This window comes from Mus musculus, chromosome 1 (genome assembly GCF_000001635.26).
Source record: "Mus musculus strain C57BL/6J chromosome 1, GRCm38.p6 C57BL/6J".
In the NCBI taxonomy this organism is placed as follows: Eukaryota; Metazoa; Chordata; class Mammalia; order Rodentia; family Muridae; genus Mus; species Mus musculus.
This window is the reverse complement of record NC_000067.6, coordinates 82,447,377-82,467,230: the sequence shown is the minus strand read 5'-3', so window position 1 is coordinate 82,467,230 and position 19,854 is coordinate 82,447,377. Positions and strand designations below refer to the sequence as shown.

General features: G+C 44.7%; 1 protein-coding gene across 3 annotated transcripts in view; it reads left to right on the top strand.

Annotated features, from left to right (window-relative positions):
* Positions 1 to 18,812, top strand: part of Col4a4 (collagen, type IV, alpha 4) — a 138,616-nt gene extending 119,804 nt beyond the window's left edge. Inside the window, exons 38-44 of one of the 3 annotated variants that reach the window (XM_011238652.1) lie at positions 636 to 743; positions 1,766 to 1,774; positions 5,055 to 5,180; positions 10,336 to 10,452; positions 11,320 to 11,508; positions 13,168 to 13,454; positions 13,837 to 18,812. In XM_011238652.1, coding sequence (XP_011236954.1) covers positions 636 to 743; positions 1,766 to 1,774; positions 5,055 to 5,180; positions 10,336 to 10,452; positions 11,320 to 11,508; positions 13,168 to 13,454; positions 13,837 to 14,100 — 1,100 coding nt within the window. In that variant the 3' untranslated portion in view covers positions 14,101 to 18,812. The other 2 variants (NM_007735.2, XM_011238653.3) reach the window with 2 other exon arrangements.
* Positions 18,813 to 19,854: the final 1,042 nt, after the last annotated feature.

Genomic DNA, 19,854 nt, shown 5'->3' with positions numbered 1-19,854 from the left:
CGGGAAATAGAGAGCTGACTTCACCAAAGCATTCTATGACCTCCGCACATGCAGTGTGGCGTGCACATGTACCCCCTCTCTCTCACACACACACTTGTGATAATTTTTTAAGATTAAAATATTAGTGAAACCACTATCTATGCTTCTTGCTTTACTCCATTCTAGGAGGCACACCAGCCAGCCCATGGTTTCCTATAACAAGGGTAGGGAGATCTACTAATATGTATTGGGAACCTACTGGAGGTTAGAGGGTACCATCTACATGGGCCAGCAAGGGAAGGACGGTGGGCATGACTCTAAGATATTGAAGGTGGCGATGGGGGGATCCCCAGCTCTGCAGACATCTTACCTCCAGGTACCTCTTCTTCCTTTCTAGTTCTAGTCCTTTGCTGTCCCCAGAGAAGGTTCAGGATACAGGGCTTTTTATTTTCATATAGTTTTGGTTTTATAGCCCTTCTCATTGACCGACCGGGCTCTTTTGCAGAGGGGGTTCTAAGCCTTCCAAAGGGAGGCAGAGTTCCTCCCTCACACCTGCTCTGCCCTGCTGTTTCTTGGAGCAGAACTCTACAGATACCCAACCAGTTATAGTGACTGTAACACTTCCTTCTGTTCCCTCATCTTTATCTATCCTTTAGGACCAATGGGACTTCCAGGGTTGCCAGGGCCACCTGGTCTTCCTGGGGCACCTGGCGAGAAGGGATTACCTGGCCCTCCAGGCAGAAAAGGGCCAGTAGGTCCTCCAGGTAAGCTCTTGGTGGCCATCAGCTCCTACGGCATGTCCACACAGCCCCTCGTCTTAGCAGTTACTGTGAGGGTCAGCCTTCATTCAGAACTACTGCATACTTGTGAATTGAGCCCTTCCGTTACAAAGAGTGTATTTGTTTCAGATTGCCTCATCAAATCTCAGGTCTGAAAAATGATCAAAACATTTAAGAATTAATAGCTGATGTTGAATATATTACTTATAAAGGAAGAAATATTTGTGTGTTTTTCACTCATGAGACAGAAGAGGATTAAGTTGCTGTTAGGATTTTATGTGTACTTCTTGTCCCTAAATTTCCACAGACATCTTGTCTAATTTCTGAAAAGTATATTAGTTCCTTCAAGAAGAGAGGCCATTTAAACTAATTATTTAGCCAACATTTTTTAAACAGTAAGACTGAATCGGGAAGAGAAAGAACAAACGGACATATGTGGAAGTCATGTTTTTTAAAACCCCAAAACAGTAGCATAGATATTCAGCAGCAATTCAAATTGTTTTGCAACATTTGTGGTACCATAATCTAAAGGACAAATATAGCACACTCCTTCATTAGGGGTCACAGTACAGTAAACAGAGGGCTGCTATTTGGATTCTTCTTGCTTCCTTTCTGTGGCTATAACCTATCAAACATGACAGGTGAATACAGAATTTTCAGGAGACTTTAAGTGCCACAATTCCTATACGCACTCACTCAGGACAAATGTACCATGGAAAAATCAACTAGAATTGTCTGTTTCTCAAGAGACTTTCCTTTCAAGTCCTTGGAAGGGTGAGAACTCCATTAGTACAGAATTGTAGCTGCTCATGTCAATCAGTCAATCACAATGATGCAAACGCCTTATGTAAATACATCCACACTCTGCTTGTCACCGATGGCCCTCACACTATTATTTATGTTCTCAGCCATTGCTTTCCCCTTTGTCCTCACTCACAAATTTAAATTTTCTTTCCACCACATGAAAATCATCGCCTGGTTTTGCATCTTGCGTGGCACCTCTCCAGGCTGCAGAGGTAAGAGTTACTGTGAAATGGATAATCCCCCCGCCCCACCCCCACTCTATTTGCCTGTCTTTCCTGCACTTACCCTCCCCACTGTGTTTGTGACTTAAGCTGCTGCATATTTTTATAAATGGGGTCTCTGGGGTCATTGAAGGTTTTAATGTCTTGGCTTCTTCACTGCAGCTATAGTAAGTAACCTCATATTAGTGTCCTGGTGATGACCCTCATTACAGGTTGTCAGGGTGAGGTAGCTTACAGAATTTTAGTCCAGGCAGTAAGTGTAAGTGCTCTTGTTACCAGATGCCACAGAACACGATAGCGTAGCTTCTTTTTTTAGGGTTCCCACAAGGTAAACATACATGACATCTCCAAAAACAGCAATGCCAACGGACCTAAACAATGAGCCTTTCCTTACACTTATAAAAGACATAAGTGCATTTTCAAGAAACAAATTTGTTTTTGTGTTAAAAATAAAATATTTACATAATACTCTGGCATGCAAAAGCAATGTGTGATTTCGTATTAAAAAATGTTCCCCAAAGGATAAAGGCAGGCATGTGTGGTAGTTCATATTGGTAATCCCAGCTTTGGAAACTGAGGTAAGAAAGTTTGCCATAGGCTAGCCTGGGCTGTCGACTGAGGCGATTTCTCAAAGATCCACCAGAAGCTAAGCAGACTGCTGAGAGGGGTCATTAGCTAAGACACTGGCTGTGGTCCAAAGGACCAGGGTTTGATTCCCAGTCCCCACAAGGCAACTCACAATTTTCCAGTTCCAAGGAATATGATACCCTTTCTGACCTTCACAGGCACTAGGCATACACATGATAACCAGACATACATGCCATCAAACACCCATACAAATAAAATTAAAAGAAAATTTAAATCTATCCCACCCCAAAAACCAAAAACAACAACAACAACAAAAAGAAAACAAATTACAAAGACACGTGTTTCTTTCTTTCTAGGTATCTGTTATTACACTAAAGAAATTTGCCCTGAAAACAGGTCCACATATAGCTTTTAGGGAATTTAGAAGAGATATTTTTATGCCTTTTCTTTCAGCTTCTGCACTATTAAAAGGTAAAGGAAAACAGAATTAAAACCAAAGTTGGCTGTTTCTGAATTTTCTGTGTGATAAGTTGAAATTCACAATCCTTACCTAAAATCCACCAAAAAAAAAAAAAAAAAAAAAAAAAACGGGTGAGGTGTCTCACCTCTGTAATCCTAGCACTTGGTGGACCAAGGCAGGAAGGTTCTCTGACAGAAATTGCCACGGGCTATGTAGTTTTAGTGAGATGCTACCTCAAAAAGCCAAAATAACTAAAACAAACAATAAACCAACATAAATAAACAAAGAAACTAACTAACTAACTAACTAAGCTCTCCCAACTTGCCCTCTTGGAAAAGCCCAGCTTATCCTGGGAAAATAGGAGAGATCCTTGTGCATCCCTCAATAGCTTGTGGCAAAGTCAAGTTTTATGTTAAGCTGGACATACTGTGAACAGTTCTCTGGGTCCATGTTGCTTATACTTTCATGCCATATGTTATGAAAGGTTAAGTCTCAATCCTCTTACAGACTTCAGGTCCATTCTATAAAGGCACAGGAAGTATTGTGCCAGTTGGTACTCTGTGGTCATGGCCAGAGTTACTCAGATTTTTCCTTCTCCTTCATTATTACTATTTAAAATTATTAAGCACATTTGCATGAACTTCAAGAAAACTGTAACTAACCAAATGGTGAGTTCATAAACATTTCTTTCCTTAGAATATATGACACACATGAGTTCTTTGCCTATGGATCTAGCTCAATGGTAGAACTTATGAGTATCCCTGGGTCCCAGGAACATCACACACACACACACACACACACACACACACACACACACACACACGCACGCATGCATGCACATACACACAGAGACTCATGTGGTGGGGTGGGGTGGGAGTGGGGGACAGAGACAGAGACACAGAGAAATAGAGACAGAGGGAGACACACAGAGAGACAGAGAGTGAGCTTAAGGCAGTATGATAGAAAGATACGCTAGTAAGGAAACGATGTTTGAAATCAGAGCCTTCTGATTATAATCTGGACTCTGAAGTGTTCGGGCTGTGTAACTATAAATATATAACGTATCCCTGGGGTTTTCTTACCTCTGATAGTTTGAAAACATAGCACATGGTATGGTTGTCTAGAGAATGGAGTGATAAAGCCCTTAGCACAGGTCCGGATACAACCAACGCTTTCAACATCTCTTCGCAGTTCTCAGTGCTGGCTCAGTGGTGTTTGTGGCCTCTGTGGGATGTTTCAGGGTGAATGACTGAAGCTTATGGAAGCAGACTGTCTTGATGTAAATATAAGCAGTATTTTAAGAGTGTCAGCCCCTCTGTGTGGGGTTCTCAAGGTCAGATAGCTTGGTCAACACTACTCACCTCACTTGGGAACGTTCTACAAATACACATGTATTCCACTTCAGACCTCCTGATTCAGAAACTGTTTTCTAACCAATTGGCTGAGGATTCTAATGAGCTGGAGTCAGAACTCAGCTCCATAAGGGTGCCTTCTCAGCTCTGGCTGACTCTGGAACTCGCTGAAGAATCAAAATCATTCTAATAAGCCTCTGGTTTCACCTCAGAAATTCCCAGGGGTCCCATCAGCCAAACATTTGAAAAATCCCTTGTAGCTGGCTTTATCAAGTCCATTGTTGAGGGCACTACCAAGACTAGCAAGGACCACAGTATTCTGTGGGGTAGGAGCACAGGTAACAGGTCTGTCTTTGTGACCCTTGTAGATCATTACAACCTTGACTGAAGATAGAAAAATCACTGCATGAGAGCCTCTGGCCATCTTGAATTATATAGGGGTAACTGATCCTAGGCAATCCACTTGGCTTTAGTATAATGAAGAACACCCTAAGCTGAGGACCCTGGGTTCCTCTTGCAGTGACAACTATGGCTAGCTCACAAGTAAAAAAATGGCACAAAGGGTGAAAATCTCTTGAAGGTCATTCAAGCATTGTTACCTCAGCCAAGAGCCAGTAATCTCTATTTCTGCTTTTGCTGGGCCATCCATCCCTCATTCCAGTTGTCACTCAGTCACTTACTCCACAAAGGCTTTCTAGAAGATTTGTGTGCGTCCCTGCAGGGAGCAAGGCAAGTTCCCACCATTGCGGAACTTACACTGGACAGTTGAAGATTTGTGTTAAGATTTTAGCACTAAGTCAGGAATCCATCCTTTACCAGAGAGTGTAGAGGGAGCTGTGAACCCATTATACAACAGTGATTCCAATTGCAGGTGAACCTGGGCCTCCTGCAGACGTGGATTCCTGTCCTCGAATCCCAGGACTTCCTGGAGTGCCAGGTCCCAGAGGACCAGAAGGAGCTATGGGGGAACCTGGACGGAGAGGCCTGCCTGGACCAGGTATGAGCTTCTCTGAGTTCACTGTCAAAATGAAAATCTAGATGTTTTAAGATGTTCTTCAAAAGGAATCTAAGTAGCTCATGATAGCAAATCTGTGAGAACTTTCTTCCTCCTTTGTGTGTGTGTGTGTGTGTGTGTGTGTGTGTGTGTGTGTGTGTAAACACAAAAGAAATTGGGCTCACGATCTACACATCCTTTCCTATTCTTCTGTTGAACTATTGAAATCTTTTATATTTGGCCAGCTTATGGAGGGTGTGCTTGGCAACCCCAGGAGTAGGTGTCCTGTTCTCATTAACTGCTGGCTTGGTTTTGAACAACAACAACAACAACAACAACAACAACTAAAAATAAAAACCCAGCCAACCAAGCAAACAAGAGCAATGGAATTGGGAGCTGGGGGAACAGGAACAGCTCGAGAGAAGAGAAAAGGAAAGGAGCCGCTCAGAAGATGGAAGGAAAACACAGAGTGTTTCTATGTGTTGGCAATGGCGGCATTATTCCTGGAACTGAGCTGATGAGCGCTGCTCGGTCATTATCGGGCTAGGAGGACCGTTGTTAGCACACAAACCAAACCATCCTGACAAAAAGTCTTCTGCATAGAGTTTATTTTCTTCTTGCAAATCCTGCCCACATTGGGTAATTTTATGCTGAGCTAGGGAGCCCTGGACATCTGGAAAGCACAGACCTCTTCAGACCAGTGGCAGTGGCTTTGAGCTCAGCATCTGTGTGAAGAGTACCAGAAGGGAGGCTCCGGGCCAGCACCTCTCTTCTTTCCTCCACTGCCTGGCTGTGACATGGTTCTTTTCAGTGTGGTGCCAAAGGCTGCGGAAGTGGAATGGAATTTTGTATCACTTGTTTTCTTCCTGCCCTAGAGACCAGAGCAGCCTGGGAGCACAGGCTTCTCATTGCTCACTGTTGGATCTCCACAGGGTTCGGGGTCATGGGAGGTGTCTGCTAAATGCTTGATGGAGAAATACATGATGCCCTGAGTGCCCACTGCAGCGGAGAGCAGCCTTTCTCAGTCGAGTGCTATTGACCTGGGGGCCAAATAATCTGCTCTGTGAAGGGCCACTCATTGTGGGGAGTTGAGTAGTGTCCCTGGTCTATCCTGGTGTTGAGGATATCCTGGATCCTTAACTTTGTGACAACCAAGAACATCTGGCTTCCAGATGTTATCAAATGTGCCCTTGGGAAACAGAAACACCTAAGGCTGAGAACTGTTTGTGGAAAGATAGGAGGTTATCTGAAATCTAAGAAGTTTAAAACACATACACACACGCACACGCACACGCACACGCACACACACCAAAACCCAAAACCTTATTGTAGGACTAGGGAGATGACTCAGTTACTAAGGATCTGTGCCTCCCCAATCTCCCTCTCTCCCAATCAATCCCTCCCTCCCTCCCTCCCTCCCTCCCTCCCTCCCTCCCTCCCTCCCTCCCTCCCTCCCTCCTCTCTCTCTCTTTCTCTCTCTCTCTTTCTTTCTTTCTTTCTTTCTTTCTTTCTTTCTTTCTTTCTTTCTTTCTTTCTTTCTTCTTTCTCTCTCTCTTTCTTTCTTTCTTTCTTCCTTTCTCTCTTTCTCTTTCTCTTCTCTCTCTCTCGCTCTTTCTTTCTTTCTTTCTTTCTTTCTTTCTTTCTTTCTTTCTTTCTCTCTCTCAACTTCCTTTCTGTTATTTTTTATGTTTGTTTTTGAGGCAGAGTTTCTTTGTATAGCCCTGGCTATCCTGGAACTTGCTTTGTAGACCTGGTGGCCTTGAACTCACAGAGAGATCCCTGCCTCTGCCTCCTAAGGCGTGTGTCACCACCTTGCTTGGAAAGCACTCTCTGCATAAGTATGGGGAGCTGAGATGTATCCCCCAGAACCCATATAAAAGAGCTGAGTGCAGCAGCCAGTGTGCTCAGAACCCAGGGCTGGGCAGCCAGATCCAGTTAGGAGCCCAGGGACTTGCTGGGTAGTCAGTCTCGAAAGACAGTGAGCTTCAGGTTCTGTGAGAGACCCTGTCTACAAACCAAGCAGAGGGTGACTGGAAGGAAGATGACTGTCAAGGAAGACTTCAACTTCTGGTCTCTGCATAAATGCATACTTATGTACAATGATACACATAAGCAGGTGAACACACACACACACACACACACACACACACACACAAACAACAACAAAAACAACAACAAACTTATTAAAGGTGTTTAAACATAAAAGAAAAACAAAGTAAACTCAGCCTAAAAAGGCACAGCTGGCTGGCTGGCTGCCCACCCTTATTTCTGCACGTTTGTAAAAGAGTCTATCCTACCCCCCTGTTTTTGCAAACTGGTGGTCTTAGCATGACATCAGTTCTGTGTCATTACATATTTTCCAACAGTATCGTCTGTGGTGTGGTGGCTGCAGAGTATTGCATTATTTGATTGTGCCATAACTCATTTAACCACCACTTTCATGAACTATTTATCGAATGCTTTGGTGCCAGCACTCTGCAAGGAATAAATGAATCCAGCAAGGCTCTGCACTTGGAGCAGCAGGCCAAGGAAAAGAGAAGGTCCTGACAACAGCCCCGAAGTCCTGAAGGTTAGCCTGGTCAATGGAACTTATCCAGAAATAGGAGAGAGCCTAGGATTTCAAGCCTTTTGGAACTTCACAATCCTTCCCTTTACTCACCCCCCGCAGAGAGCATTTAAAAAATACATATTACTGGTCCCAGCCTAGACTTTCTGGCTTCTCAAGTGTAGACTGGGCTGTGAGGTTCGTTTTTCTTAAGAAAAATGCTGCTGCTGTTCTGGGACCACCTTAAATGCATTTAAGGTGGTCTTACTTTTTCACTCTGATCAGCAGCTCTTAAAGCATGTCTGCCTGGGTGATGGACATTTCATACTTAAGCATCCATGATTATATCAGAGGGGAAGTACGGTGGCTAGGAAGGGACACTCTGAAACTTGACTGCATGCACTCTGCTCGGGTTCTCGGTCTCCTCACCTCAGAGACTTGTATGTTAACTGCCATTGATGACATCACAAAGGAACAGAATGAGCAGGACATCTCTTTGCTATCGTTATTGCAGGTATTGGTTCCTTACTGTAAGTTCCTTGGGTACCATTTATGGTGTTAAGAGTTGGCAGAAAGAGGCTGGAGAGATGACCCAAGGGTTAAGTGCTTGCTTGCTAGGAGGCAGAGGCAGATCTCTAAGCCAGCATGGTCTACAGAGCAAGTTCCGGGGGAGAAAGGGCTATAAAGAGAAACGCTGTCTCAATAGCAAGCAAGCAAGCAAGCAAGCAAGCAAGCAAGCAAGCAAGCAAGCAAGCAAGCAAACAAGCAAGCAAGCAAACAAATAAACAGAGTTATAAGGACCAGAGTTCATATCCCAGCACCACCCATATTGGGCAGCTCAAAAACACCTGTAACTCCATCTTTGAAAAATTCATCTTGAGGACTCCATATGCTAGTTACTAGAGCAAGGGTACAAAACCCAGGCAGAGCATATACTGGAGCAGCAGAGGGAAGTGCTCTAAAGGGACAGGTTTTAGAGCCACCCAGGGTAGGAAGTGATGTCTCTCATCCCTGATGTTGCTTGCTTGCCAAGCCCAGGCCCTGCAGCCTTCTTCAGGGCAGGGCTGATGCTCGGATGGAACAGAATTTGGACAGTGTCTTTGGTCAGTCCCTTTGTTTTCTAGGATCAGCTCTGTCATCAGCAAAGTGACTTCACATTCCATCGCCTTTGGCTACAGGGCTGGTGTCAAGCTATGTTTCTGTTTGCTCTGGCAGCCATAGCAAATGTACAGAGCAAGAGCTATACAAACACCTCATCCTTTGGCTCTGGAGGGAAGTCTCAGATTAAGGCAGCCATGGGATTGATTGGTTTCTTTTGAGAGTCCTTTGCCCTTGGTGGCCTTTTCTCTTTTCCTATAGATATCCCAGCCAGGTTGGGTTTGCCTGCCCTAAGGACCTTGAGATGCCTTGAGCATACCTTTAAAGATATTGTTGCCAAATACAGACATTCTAAGCCACTGGGGGTAGGAATTCAATATGAATTTGGAGGAAGGGTGGTACACAGCAGCCAGTGATCAGTTTATTCAAGGAAGGAGTTTAACAAGTAGCATCTAGAAACATGGAGAGGGCAAATTAGTCAGCTAAATGGGTCTAATGGTATAAACGGCCAGACATGGGTGCTGCCATGACCCCATAGAAACTTCAGTTAAGGAACAAAAGGAAGAAAAAGGATGCCAAGCAGTTAAAATACTCTGCAGGACTAGTGAGGCTGTGCCAAGATCCATAAGGATGTATCTGAGCCTTGTCAAGGGTGGGGGCAGGGGGCTGATGGATACCACCTCTGTCCTTGCTGCCAGCCAGGTTAGTCCATGTGACACCACCTCTGTCCTTGCTGCCAGCCAGGTTAGTCCATGTGTGCTCTCCATGCCTGTTGAAGTTTCTCTCTCGGAGTAAGTGTAGTCTGGGCCATATGTGGCTGCTATGAAGACTCAGTTGATAACTTTTATGAAGGGGTTGGTTAGCTTGAAATGAGTACATCATAAACCCTTGATAACAATCCATTCTTGGAAACCAAATCCTAAGCCAGGCAGTGGTGGCACACACCTTTAATCCCAGCATTTGGGAGTGAGAGGCAGGTGGATCTCTGAGTCCAAGGCCAGCCTGGTCTACGAGCAAGTTCTGGGACAGCCAGGGGTACAGAGAGAGTGTGTCTCAAAAGAAAAAAAACCAAAAAACCAAAAACCCAACAGCAGCAGACACTACCAACAAAATGAATCCTAATAAATTTATCTCATTCCTCTACTCATCATGAAAGAATATTTGAACATAAAGGCATTGCATGTTCAATGTTTTCTAAAAGCAAAAAGCCAAAAACCAACCAACCAACCAATATTGAAGAAAATGGGATAGGCTCCCTCTCAACCCTCCCTGGTCTAGAGCTACAGAGATGATCTAGCCCTTTACTAGACCATGTCATAATCTAGGTCAATTTGTTGTACTTCTCAGGACCTCCATCGCCCCAGTTGCTTCGTGGAGGTCATAAGCCAATGCCATGTACTTGTGCAAACCAAATGAGTAGATCCAATGTCATGGGGGGGGGGGGGAGGCTCAGAGTCAGCCCATAGGATGCATAGGCAGTAGTTACCACTACCACTATCATGAACTTTCATGCAGGGTGCAAAGGAGAGCCTGGACCGGATGGCAGACGGGGCCAGGATGGCATCCCTGGATCTCCCGGGCCTCCTGGACGCAAAGGTGACACTGGAGAGGCAGGGTGTCCTGGAGCACCAGGTAAAGGTTCCCTTTCTTCTCTTTCCTCTGTCACTACCGTCTGTACTGTCAGCAGCATCTAATATGGATGCACACACGGCTTTACCTTGAATTCCAGCTCTGCAAGTATCGGGAGAGCTTTTCACATTTCTTATCTTTTGCTAAGAAATCCCATTCACCCAGGAGGCGTTTTTATCCTTAGTAACTGTGGGGGAGGGGCTTCTAAGACACCTCTTCTTCATATGGAGGTGAAAATCTCGGACTGCTTTAAGCCTCTCTGATGAGCCCATTTGCATATACCCTTGCACACTTCCTCCCACGTGCTTAGCGTGTATGCGTGTGTGCACATGTATGAGCATGGTGGCTCTTCGGCAGTTGCTCTCCACCTGGTTTTTCATCCTAGGTTTCTTACTGAGTCTGGAGATTGCCAACTGGCAAGGCTGCCCCAGCAAGGAGCTGCAAGCATCCTCCCGTCTCCATGCCGCCAACACTGGGTTCTGGATTCAGTGGGCTTTATTGGGGTTCCTGGGGATCTGGACTCCTTGTTTTACCGAAAGTGATACCAGCCCTATGGGGGTCATTGGTATACTGCATCATTTAGGGAAACTGTCAGGGAACGGAGACTACATGCTTAATTCAGAAGCAATTAAAAATTATATATTTTTCAGTTCTCAGTTGAGTGATCAGCCTTGCAGAAGCACAGAGGCTTTGCTGGAGGAGTTGTGTTTTTGTGTACTATAGACAGACGAGGGTGGCAGTCTGGAGGGGCAGGCTGTGTCCTGCTCCCCTCTCTTTCCTGATGTTGAGTATGATGCTGAAACAGAGATATTCGAAAATGCCTATTAAATGTGGGCTTCCCCCACCCCCTCTTGTTTTATCTTTCTCTAGGCCCTCCTGGTCCAACTGGTGATCCTGGGCCCAAGGGGTTTGGCCCTGGATCGCTCAGTGGCTTCCTCCTGGTTCTCCACAGTCAGACTGACCAGGAACCGGCCTGCCCCGTGGGCATGCCTCGGCTTTGGACAGGGTACAGCTTGTTGTACATGGAAGGACAGGAGAAGGCGCACAATCAAGATCTTGGTATGGATACCTCAAGAATAAGCTGTCATGTGCTGTAAGGGGTCATTCATGCTCTGGCTCAGAGAAAAAAACCTAGGAGTTAGCCTTTACACTTTCATCAACTTCTTAAGCACTTATCTTCCACAGCTTTATTACTAAAATAGGAAAAAATGAAGGAAGAGCAAGCCTGCTATGCTAATTCTCATGACCCTGTTATATGCCACAGAGGCTCATTCTGGTGCCTATTTAATCCTGGTTTTTGTTGTTGATGTTGTGGTGGAGTTGGTTGTTTTGCTTGTTTGCTTTGTTTTGTTTTGTTTTGTTTTGAGACAAGGTTTCACTAGGTAGCCCTGGCTGACCTGAAACTGTGTAGACCAGGCTGGCCTCAAACTCACAGAAGCCTGCCTGTCTCTGCTTCCTAAGAACTGAAATTAAAGGCGTGGGATACCACAAGCATGAGCCTTGATTGTTCTTTTTTGTATTTGTTTTTAGTAGTCTTCTGCAATGGGATAGATATAACTTCGCTATAGAATTCGACTTTTAGTGTTACTAAATGTAAATTATTTAATTGGGCATGTTGAGTCCCCATGATTAGGTATGGACTGGCTGAAGGCAGAACTTGTTGGGTTATGCTACAGCACTGGCAAGCACTGACTTTTAACCCTGTTCTGTTTTGTTTGGGATCACTAGACTAAGCACCATCCCTCTGTGTTCCTTCCCATCTTTCAACAGCAGATTTGTAAGCTGCAGGACTTGATGTCAAGGCATATAATGACAGTGACAGGGATGGTGGATACAGGGAGTGTGTCAGTCAATGGGTCAGTTGACAGTTAGGTGGGTCTCACTGCCTTCACCAGGCTGGTCCCTAGCTAGTAAGAGGATGACGATGTGGCAGCCCGATGACTGACAGATATTCAGACACCCATCTTTGTTTTCTGCTTGGTACTGCCACCACACTACCTGGCTTGGATTCCTAGATTCCTTCAGGATGGGGTGGGGGTGGGTGGAGAGAGGAAGAACTATTTATCTTGAACCTGCTTTCTTTCTCCTCCTAATATCAGGTACTTTCCTTGCCCTGGTTGGGCTGGAACACCTATCTAAAAGTTCTATAGAACTCCCCTAGGTAAAATCAAAGCCCCTTGACAAGACTGCCGAAGCCCACATCCTGTGGTCTGAATTCTCTCCAGATACCAAGAGATGAAGTCACACATATGCGCTCTCCCTGGCTCCCACAAGCCACCACTGAGCTCTAAGCTGATGCTCTGTGTTCTCTGGCTCTCTCCATCTTAGCATCCTCTTTGAATGGTCACCACCATCTCCAAACCTGGTTCCATCATTTTCATCTTTGGTATCCCAGTTTAGAATAAAGTCTAGTCACCCTTATGGGAGTTTTGGGCAACCCTCACCTCTCATCCACAGGGATTCTCTGTCTCATCTGTGACCATCTGTTTGCTCATTTGTACTGAGAAGACAAATGTATCTGTGCTCATCGCTAGCCCTTGGTGGGTTGTTGGGCTCCAGGGAGAGGAAAGAATGATGGAGGCTGGTCCACAGATCAGGGAGGTGGCCAAAGCGGCAGTCAGCTCAGGCATGGGTCTCCATGGGCGTCTGTAAAATGCCACATGTGGCTGCTTGCATTCAACTAGCTGCTCATATACTGTGTATCTTCTTCTCTCCAAGGTTTGGCAGGCTCTTGTCTTCCTGTGTTTAGCACTCTGCCCTTTGCCTACTGCAACATCCACCAAGTGTGCCACTACGCCCAGAGAAATGACAGGTCCTACTGGCTGTCCAGTGCGGCTCCTCTTCCTATGATGCCACTCTCAGAGGAAGAGATCCGCTCTTACATCAGCCGCTGTGCGGTGTGTGAGGCCCCAGCACAGGCCGTGGCGGTCCACAGTCAGGACCAATCCATCCCACCGTGTCCACGGACATGGAGGAGTCTCTGGATTGGGTACTCATTTCTGATGGTGAGTCTCCTGCCCTTGAATCTTATTCCTGTCTAGATAGTAGTACTGGGTAGAAACCAGAAGCTATGAGGCCATGCAAGCTACTGCAGACTATGGACTGGTGAGATTTAGGGCCATCATTATTGCTTTTATCTTTTCTCATCAATTATTCTATTGGTAAGTCTGGTAGAAGATGGATTTATTTCAGCCATCAGTGAAATTGGCTCCATTTGGCACACACACACGACACACTTCCTACTGCTGTTCAGCAGATTGTAAATTGTTCTTTATGGAGTGACTTAAGGAGGGATTTTAGAGTAGAGCCAGACCTGGGCATGCCGCTGGTTCTGTCCTGGTGGTCTTGAGTACCTGAGCTCTAATTCTTTATTCCTTGTCTGGGTAGCACACTGGAGCTGGGGACCAAGGAGGTGGGCAGGCACTGATGTCACCTGGCAGCTGCCTAGAGGACTTCAGAGCTGCACCGTTCGTTGAATGCCAGGGCCGACAGGGAACCTGTCACTTTTTTGCAAACGAGTACAGCTTCTGGCTGACCACCGTGAACCCAGACCTGCAGTTTGCCTCTGGCCCGTCACCAGACACCTTGAAAGAAGTTCAGGCCCAGCGCCGGAAAATCAGCAGGTGCCAGGTTTGCATGAAGCACAGCTAAAGAATTCAAAACATGCCAACATGCCAACCCGCATCAAGGCAGACATCCAGTGGAAGACAAACTTCCTCAACTATTCCAGCAAATTCAGTGGTGCTCTCTCCAGACTTCTGCCATGCCTTGTTCTCAGCGTGGTTATTCCCGGCCTCTCCTCCTCCTCCTCCTCCTCCTCCTCCTCCTCCTCCTCCTCCTCCTCCTCCTCCTCCTCTATGGATCAAGCAAACACTGTACATGTGGAGTTGCTCCCCCTTCTCCTTTTATTGAGATTATAGAGAACAGACTTTATTTGAACATGTGTTAATTCCCAAAAAAGCAAGCGGATGACAAAGACCAGATTATAAACTTCATTCATTGGTCGATAGAGTCTCAAACAACTGAAGTCAATTATTCTGTAATCTATTGGGCTTCTGGCTAGATTTTATAGGAAAAAAAATATAAATAGGCCAACAAAGGAAGCGATGAAGTAGAGATTTTTCAGTGTTTCAAAATGATTCCCTCTATAATCTTTTTTTTTTTTTAAGCCAGGCACTTTAAATAATTGTGAGACCATGGCCCAAAGAGGTTTTTAAAAAGGAGGAAGAAAAAGAAAACCAACCTTTCTACACTGCCAGCATTAGCAGATCATTTCAAAGCAGAAATGGGTCATTATGCAGGAAGGCCTGCAGTCCTGTATTCCAGAGCCTCGAGATTAGCATAAACACTTCACAGATGAATATAAAACATTATGTTCTCTTCTGCATTTTACAGAGAATGGAAATGCCTACTTTGGCAACCCCTTTGAAAAGTAGCAATTATAGAAGAAATATATTCAATAAGGGATTAGGGGCCTAAAAGCTATTAATGAATATTAAGGTAGTGATTCACAAAAATTGACTCCCCCGTCCCAGGGAACTCGCAAACAGACCACTTTTCCCCAGTCGGGGGCCAGCATGTCCTCCTGCTAATGGGACTGAAGCCACATGGGGCTTGCTCAGGCAAGGGAGAGCCTGATGCAAAGCCACTGGCTTTCCTTCCCAGGAGAAACTGTGAGGCTCCTCCTCCAGATGGATAATGGTGACTCACTCCGGAAGTGACAGGGCTATCATTATGCACTTGGGAGAAAATTAAGGGCTGACTTAATTAAACTTAGGTAAGAAGATTCGTTTATGTCAGGGTCACCCCACCAGGAAAGCATGGGGCTCTCTTGAACAGAAACAAAGACTATAGCCAATCTGAATTTTGTGTCCCTGTGATTTTTTTTTTTTAAATTGGAGAGCATCTGTCTCTCCAATTTTCAAACATTCTTTATATTGTATTAGCATCATGGCAAGACAGTTGTTTGACACTGGTACTTAGCAGCTCCTGTACACGGGTAGGATCTCTGTCAATTTGCAGTGACTTTTCTGCATACCAAAAGGTCTGCTTGCTATCAAGTTGGGGATGCCTACAAACCACAAATTGAAAGGTTTGCTAGGAAAGATTTTTTATTTTTTTTTGAAACTCACCTTCCTCAGCCAAAGTAAAATTGCCATTTTAATGGAAAGGAAGGATTTTTTCCCCACTGAGAGAGACACTCATGTCAGAGCTCACTTTTCAGTGCACTTTAGAATAATTGAAAGAAAAACTCAATTAAAATGTGGTTTCCGAGGCTGGGGGGCAGGGGGGCGACTCGGGCTAACAGCATTTACTGCTTTTTCAGAGGAGGATCTGAATTCAGTTCCTGGCACCCAGGAACTGGCTCCCAGTCACCAGGAACTCCAGTCCCCCTTTCTGGCTCCTAGGGGCCCTTCTGTACCCATGCAAACGCCCACCCACAGACATACTCATACACATAGAAACAAAAGTAAATAATGATACTTCTAAAGAGTGTTTGCCTTGCCATCATTTGGCCAATGATGAATTCCTTCATGCAGAATACATTTAGCATTTTTATCTCTGTAGGATGTCTATGGGATGGCATTTTAAGATAAGTTTCTGGTAAATAACATTTTATTTTATTATGTTTTAAGATAGCACCCCAGTCTATAGTTCAAGTTGGCCTGAAACTTGCTACACAACCTCACATTGGCTTCAATATCCTGGCAATTGCCTGGCGTCCCAGAAGTGTTAGAAGCCCAGCCTTTAAAAAAAAAAAAAAAAAAACACGGTTTTTGTTTTGCTTTGAAGACGTTGTCTCTGCTTGGTCTGGAACTTGCTATATAACCAGGGCCAAACATCTCTATTTTAACATAAGATATTTTCTCGATGTAACAGAAGTTTTTCTATTGACCCATTTGATTCTAAGTTCAATGCTGTGCATGTTAAATATTTTTTGAGTGTCCATTTCTCCTTTATTTACATTACTCTTACGTTTCCAGATTCTACATTTATCATTCTAAACCAGGCCTGAACTTGGCCTGAGAACATGTTCCCGGAAGAGGTGGTTGGGAATATATGAACTATTAGAACACACGTGCCTTGCTACATAACAATGTTAAACCCCCTTCAGCCTTGCTGCTAGAATATTAACATGCTTCAAGAAAGTTATGACTAGTTGAATTAAGAGAGCAATTTAGCTACTCAAGATAGTGAGCATGAAACACTTCAAAGTATAGACCCCACGGTCCTCCTGTGAATAGCACAAGGATTACCGATGTATTTAGAAATGGTCCAGAAGGCAAAACAATAGGAAAAGCACTCTTGGGACAGAAGAGCGTGTCATCTTAAAAAGTTATCATTTCTCTTTCCACCTGGCTGTATATCAATGTTTTTGGAACAGCCTTACTCAGTGGGGACCACGAACAAAGGTTTGCATATATACTAATCCATGACTGTGCTGGTCTTATCTAAATGTCCTTTTCAAGACCCCCACCCTTGACTGGCTGGAATGTGCTAGATCCCTAGTGGGAATTACTTTAGGGCTCCGTACTAGAGCATAGATGGGGTGTTTCCTTCCGGCAGAAGCCACCAGGGATCCAAGCTTCATGTGGTTGGCTCCCCAGACTGAAACTCACGTCCCTGCTTGTGTGGGTTGCTATCCCCTCTCCATGCTTCTTGCTCTCACACAGATTTCCACCTAGCCTCTCACAGGAGATGTCTCCAGTTTGGAATTCCAGTCGTCCTCTAAGTTCCATCCAAGTTCGACTGTTATCTTTTGGCTTAAAATCCTGAATGACTACACTGCCTATGCAGTCCAAGATGACTTCACATGGGGTAAGAGGTCCATTGTGGACTGAGGTTTATTGTCAGAGAGTGCCTCTTGTTAGCATGAGCTGCACACAGCTCTGCAGACACTCACATACCTTTGTCTTTGGCTCCATTTTTGTGCCATCAGCGTCCTCCCTAGGACCCACTGGTTTGATAGACACACTGGTTTGTCCTAACACAGTGGATTAGTGGCAGGTATATGAACTTCCTAAAGAGATTGGGGGGGCTGTCTCCTCTCTGTTCCTTCTCTAATATCTCAGACACTTCTTTCATTCCGTAGGTAAAAACTGAAGCCCCTATGGGGCAGGGACCATGCTTTGCTGGTGTTTGGGAGCCCATTAGTAGCACATGAATGAGCTATGATTGGCTTGATTATTTCATTCAGTAACAATTTATTAAGTCTCTGATGTACAACTCGCCATATAGGATCACACTGTAAAACGGTTACCAGCATTAGCCTGCTTTACTTCAGAATAGCAGAAAGTTAAACAGCTACACACCCATAATCTCTTAATACAATTATCACCATAATGCCAACCGACAAGCATTGACCCTTCCTCACTTCTCTGGCTACAAGAATAGTGAAAAAATGACTTGTGAATGGGTTGGACCCAGATTTTAATCCAGCCGTGTCCCCTTTCAGCTGCGTTGCCTTAGGTGAGTTCTGTTAAATTTCCCTCTTTTATAAGGTAGGACATTAACACTCATTTTGAGAATTAAGGTTGGATTATTACCTACCTAGTGCATAGAAGTCACTGTTCAATAAGTATGGGCACGTCTTCTATTTAAAATAAGGTGTTTTAATATGAAAATTATCTCCTGCTCCCCCCAATCCCTACAGCAAAATGACGTGTTGGTTTTCACAGCATATAGATTGCTTATTAGAATGACTTATACATAGCCAGTCCTAACGTCTGCTTTATTTCAAGTCACAAAGTTACTGTCCCACGGAAAGGATCCCAATCTCCTGCAGGGACATTATGAGTAAGGTCTGCAGGGGACTAGCAATCCACGTTTAAAAAGATTCAGCATTCTGCAATGGTCACTGCTGTTATCTGCAAGGAACTCTGCGAGGTGCATTTTAAACCAAGCTGTCTGGCTGCCACACCCATGTGAAATGCTTGAATTTTATGGTGCTTAAATATTTAATGATTCGTTGGAAAAAATGTGAAGCATGTCCATTTAAATTGCATCCATGTCTCTAAACCATGGTTTTAAAGTAAAAAAATTTTATTGCGTCACTTTTGCCAAGATGCCCAATCTACTACTAAAGCATACATATTTGCTGTATTGTCACGTACAATGTGGCTGATTATATATAAATCTCCGTGGCAGCTTCCAAGACCATTGTTGTTGATGAATGTATTTTCTTTTAAGCTAAAGTTGGTTTCCTCTTACATGTGTATGTGTTCTTGTGTACAGACACATTATATGAAGTTGTGTGTATGTATGTATTACGTGTATGTAGGAACAACTCTAAATGGTTGTTCCTCAGGTGCCATTTGAATGAAAAAGAAATAAAAGGAAAGAAAATGACTGCTTATAAGGTATGGTGGAGGAGAAAGTTTATTACAGATTATTATGTGGGAGACCATAGCCAGAGACCGGGACATCTGGGAGAGACATGGTAGACATGGCCAGACTGAGATGGGTCATGGTGGGAGAAGGGGAGGGCAAGGGAGAGGAGGGCAGGGGCAGCCAGGTGCAGAAGCCAAGAAGCCCAAAGGTACAAAAATAGTGGGTAACCAAAACAGTTGGATTATATAGGGAAGAGCAGCCCTGCCCTCTTGGGCTGGAAAGTTTGGGGCAGGGGGTATGGCAGGTAGGAGGGCCCTATAATAGGTAAGGACTGAGAGATGCAGGGAGAGCCTGGTTGCCAGCATCTGAGGCTGTGTGTTAAATAGGACCTCAGTCAGGTTTGTAACCTAACACCATCCACCTTGTTTTTTTGAGACTGGTTCTCCAGGGACTCTAAATTCACCAAGTAGGCTAGCTTGTTGGCTAGGGAGCTCCAGGTAACCCATCTTTGTCTCTGTCCTCGATGCTGGGATTACAAACATAAACCACCATGCGTGGCTGCTTTAATGTGGGTTCTGGGAGATTTAACTCACCCTCATGGCAAACACTTATGAAAGAGCTATCAGCCAAGCACCTCCCCACTCCCTACTTTAAATCTACCCTGTGGTCTACCCTTAGAACTGGCTTAGGAGATAAAACAAGATGATCTGTAGAAGGGGGGGGGGTGGCAGTCAGGGCTGGGGAAAGTAAGACTCAGGATCTGTGAAGCATAGTTCTCTATTAGTGTTAGGTGGGCAAATGAAACCAGGCCTTGGGCAAGAGGGATGCATCAACCACAGGCCTTGGGCTGTATGGGTCTCAGCCTCCCATTGGCCTTAGTTGTTATGTTAGTTAAGCAAGAAGAGATTGCCTACTTGCAAGGTTATTTGCAGGGTGTGAAGGGTGACTGTAGAGCTATATAATGAAGTCAGTGTTACTTGTAGCCTCCCTGTGCTATGAGCTTTTCATTGCTATGATGGATGCCTGAGAGAAACATAAAACTATAGTGTATCTGGACACGGATAAACTGAAGTC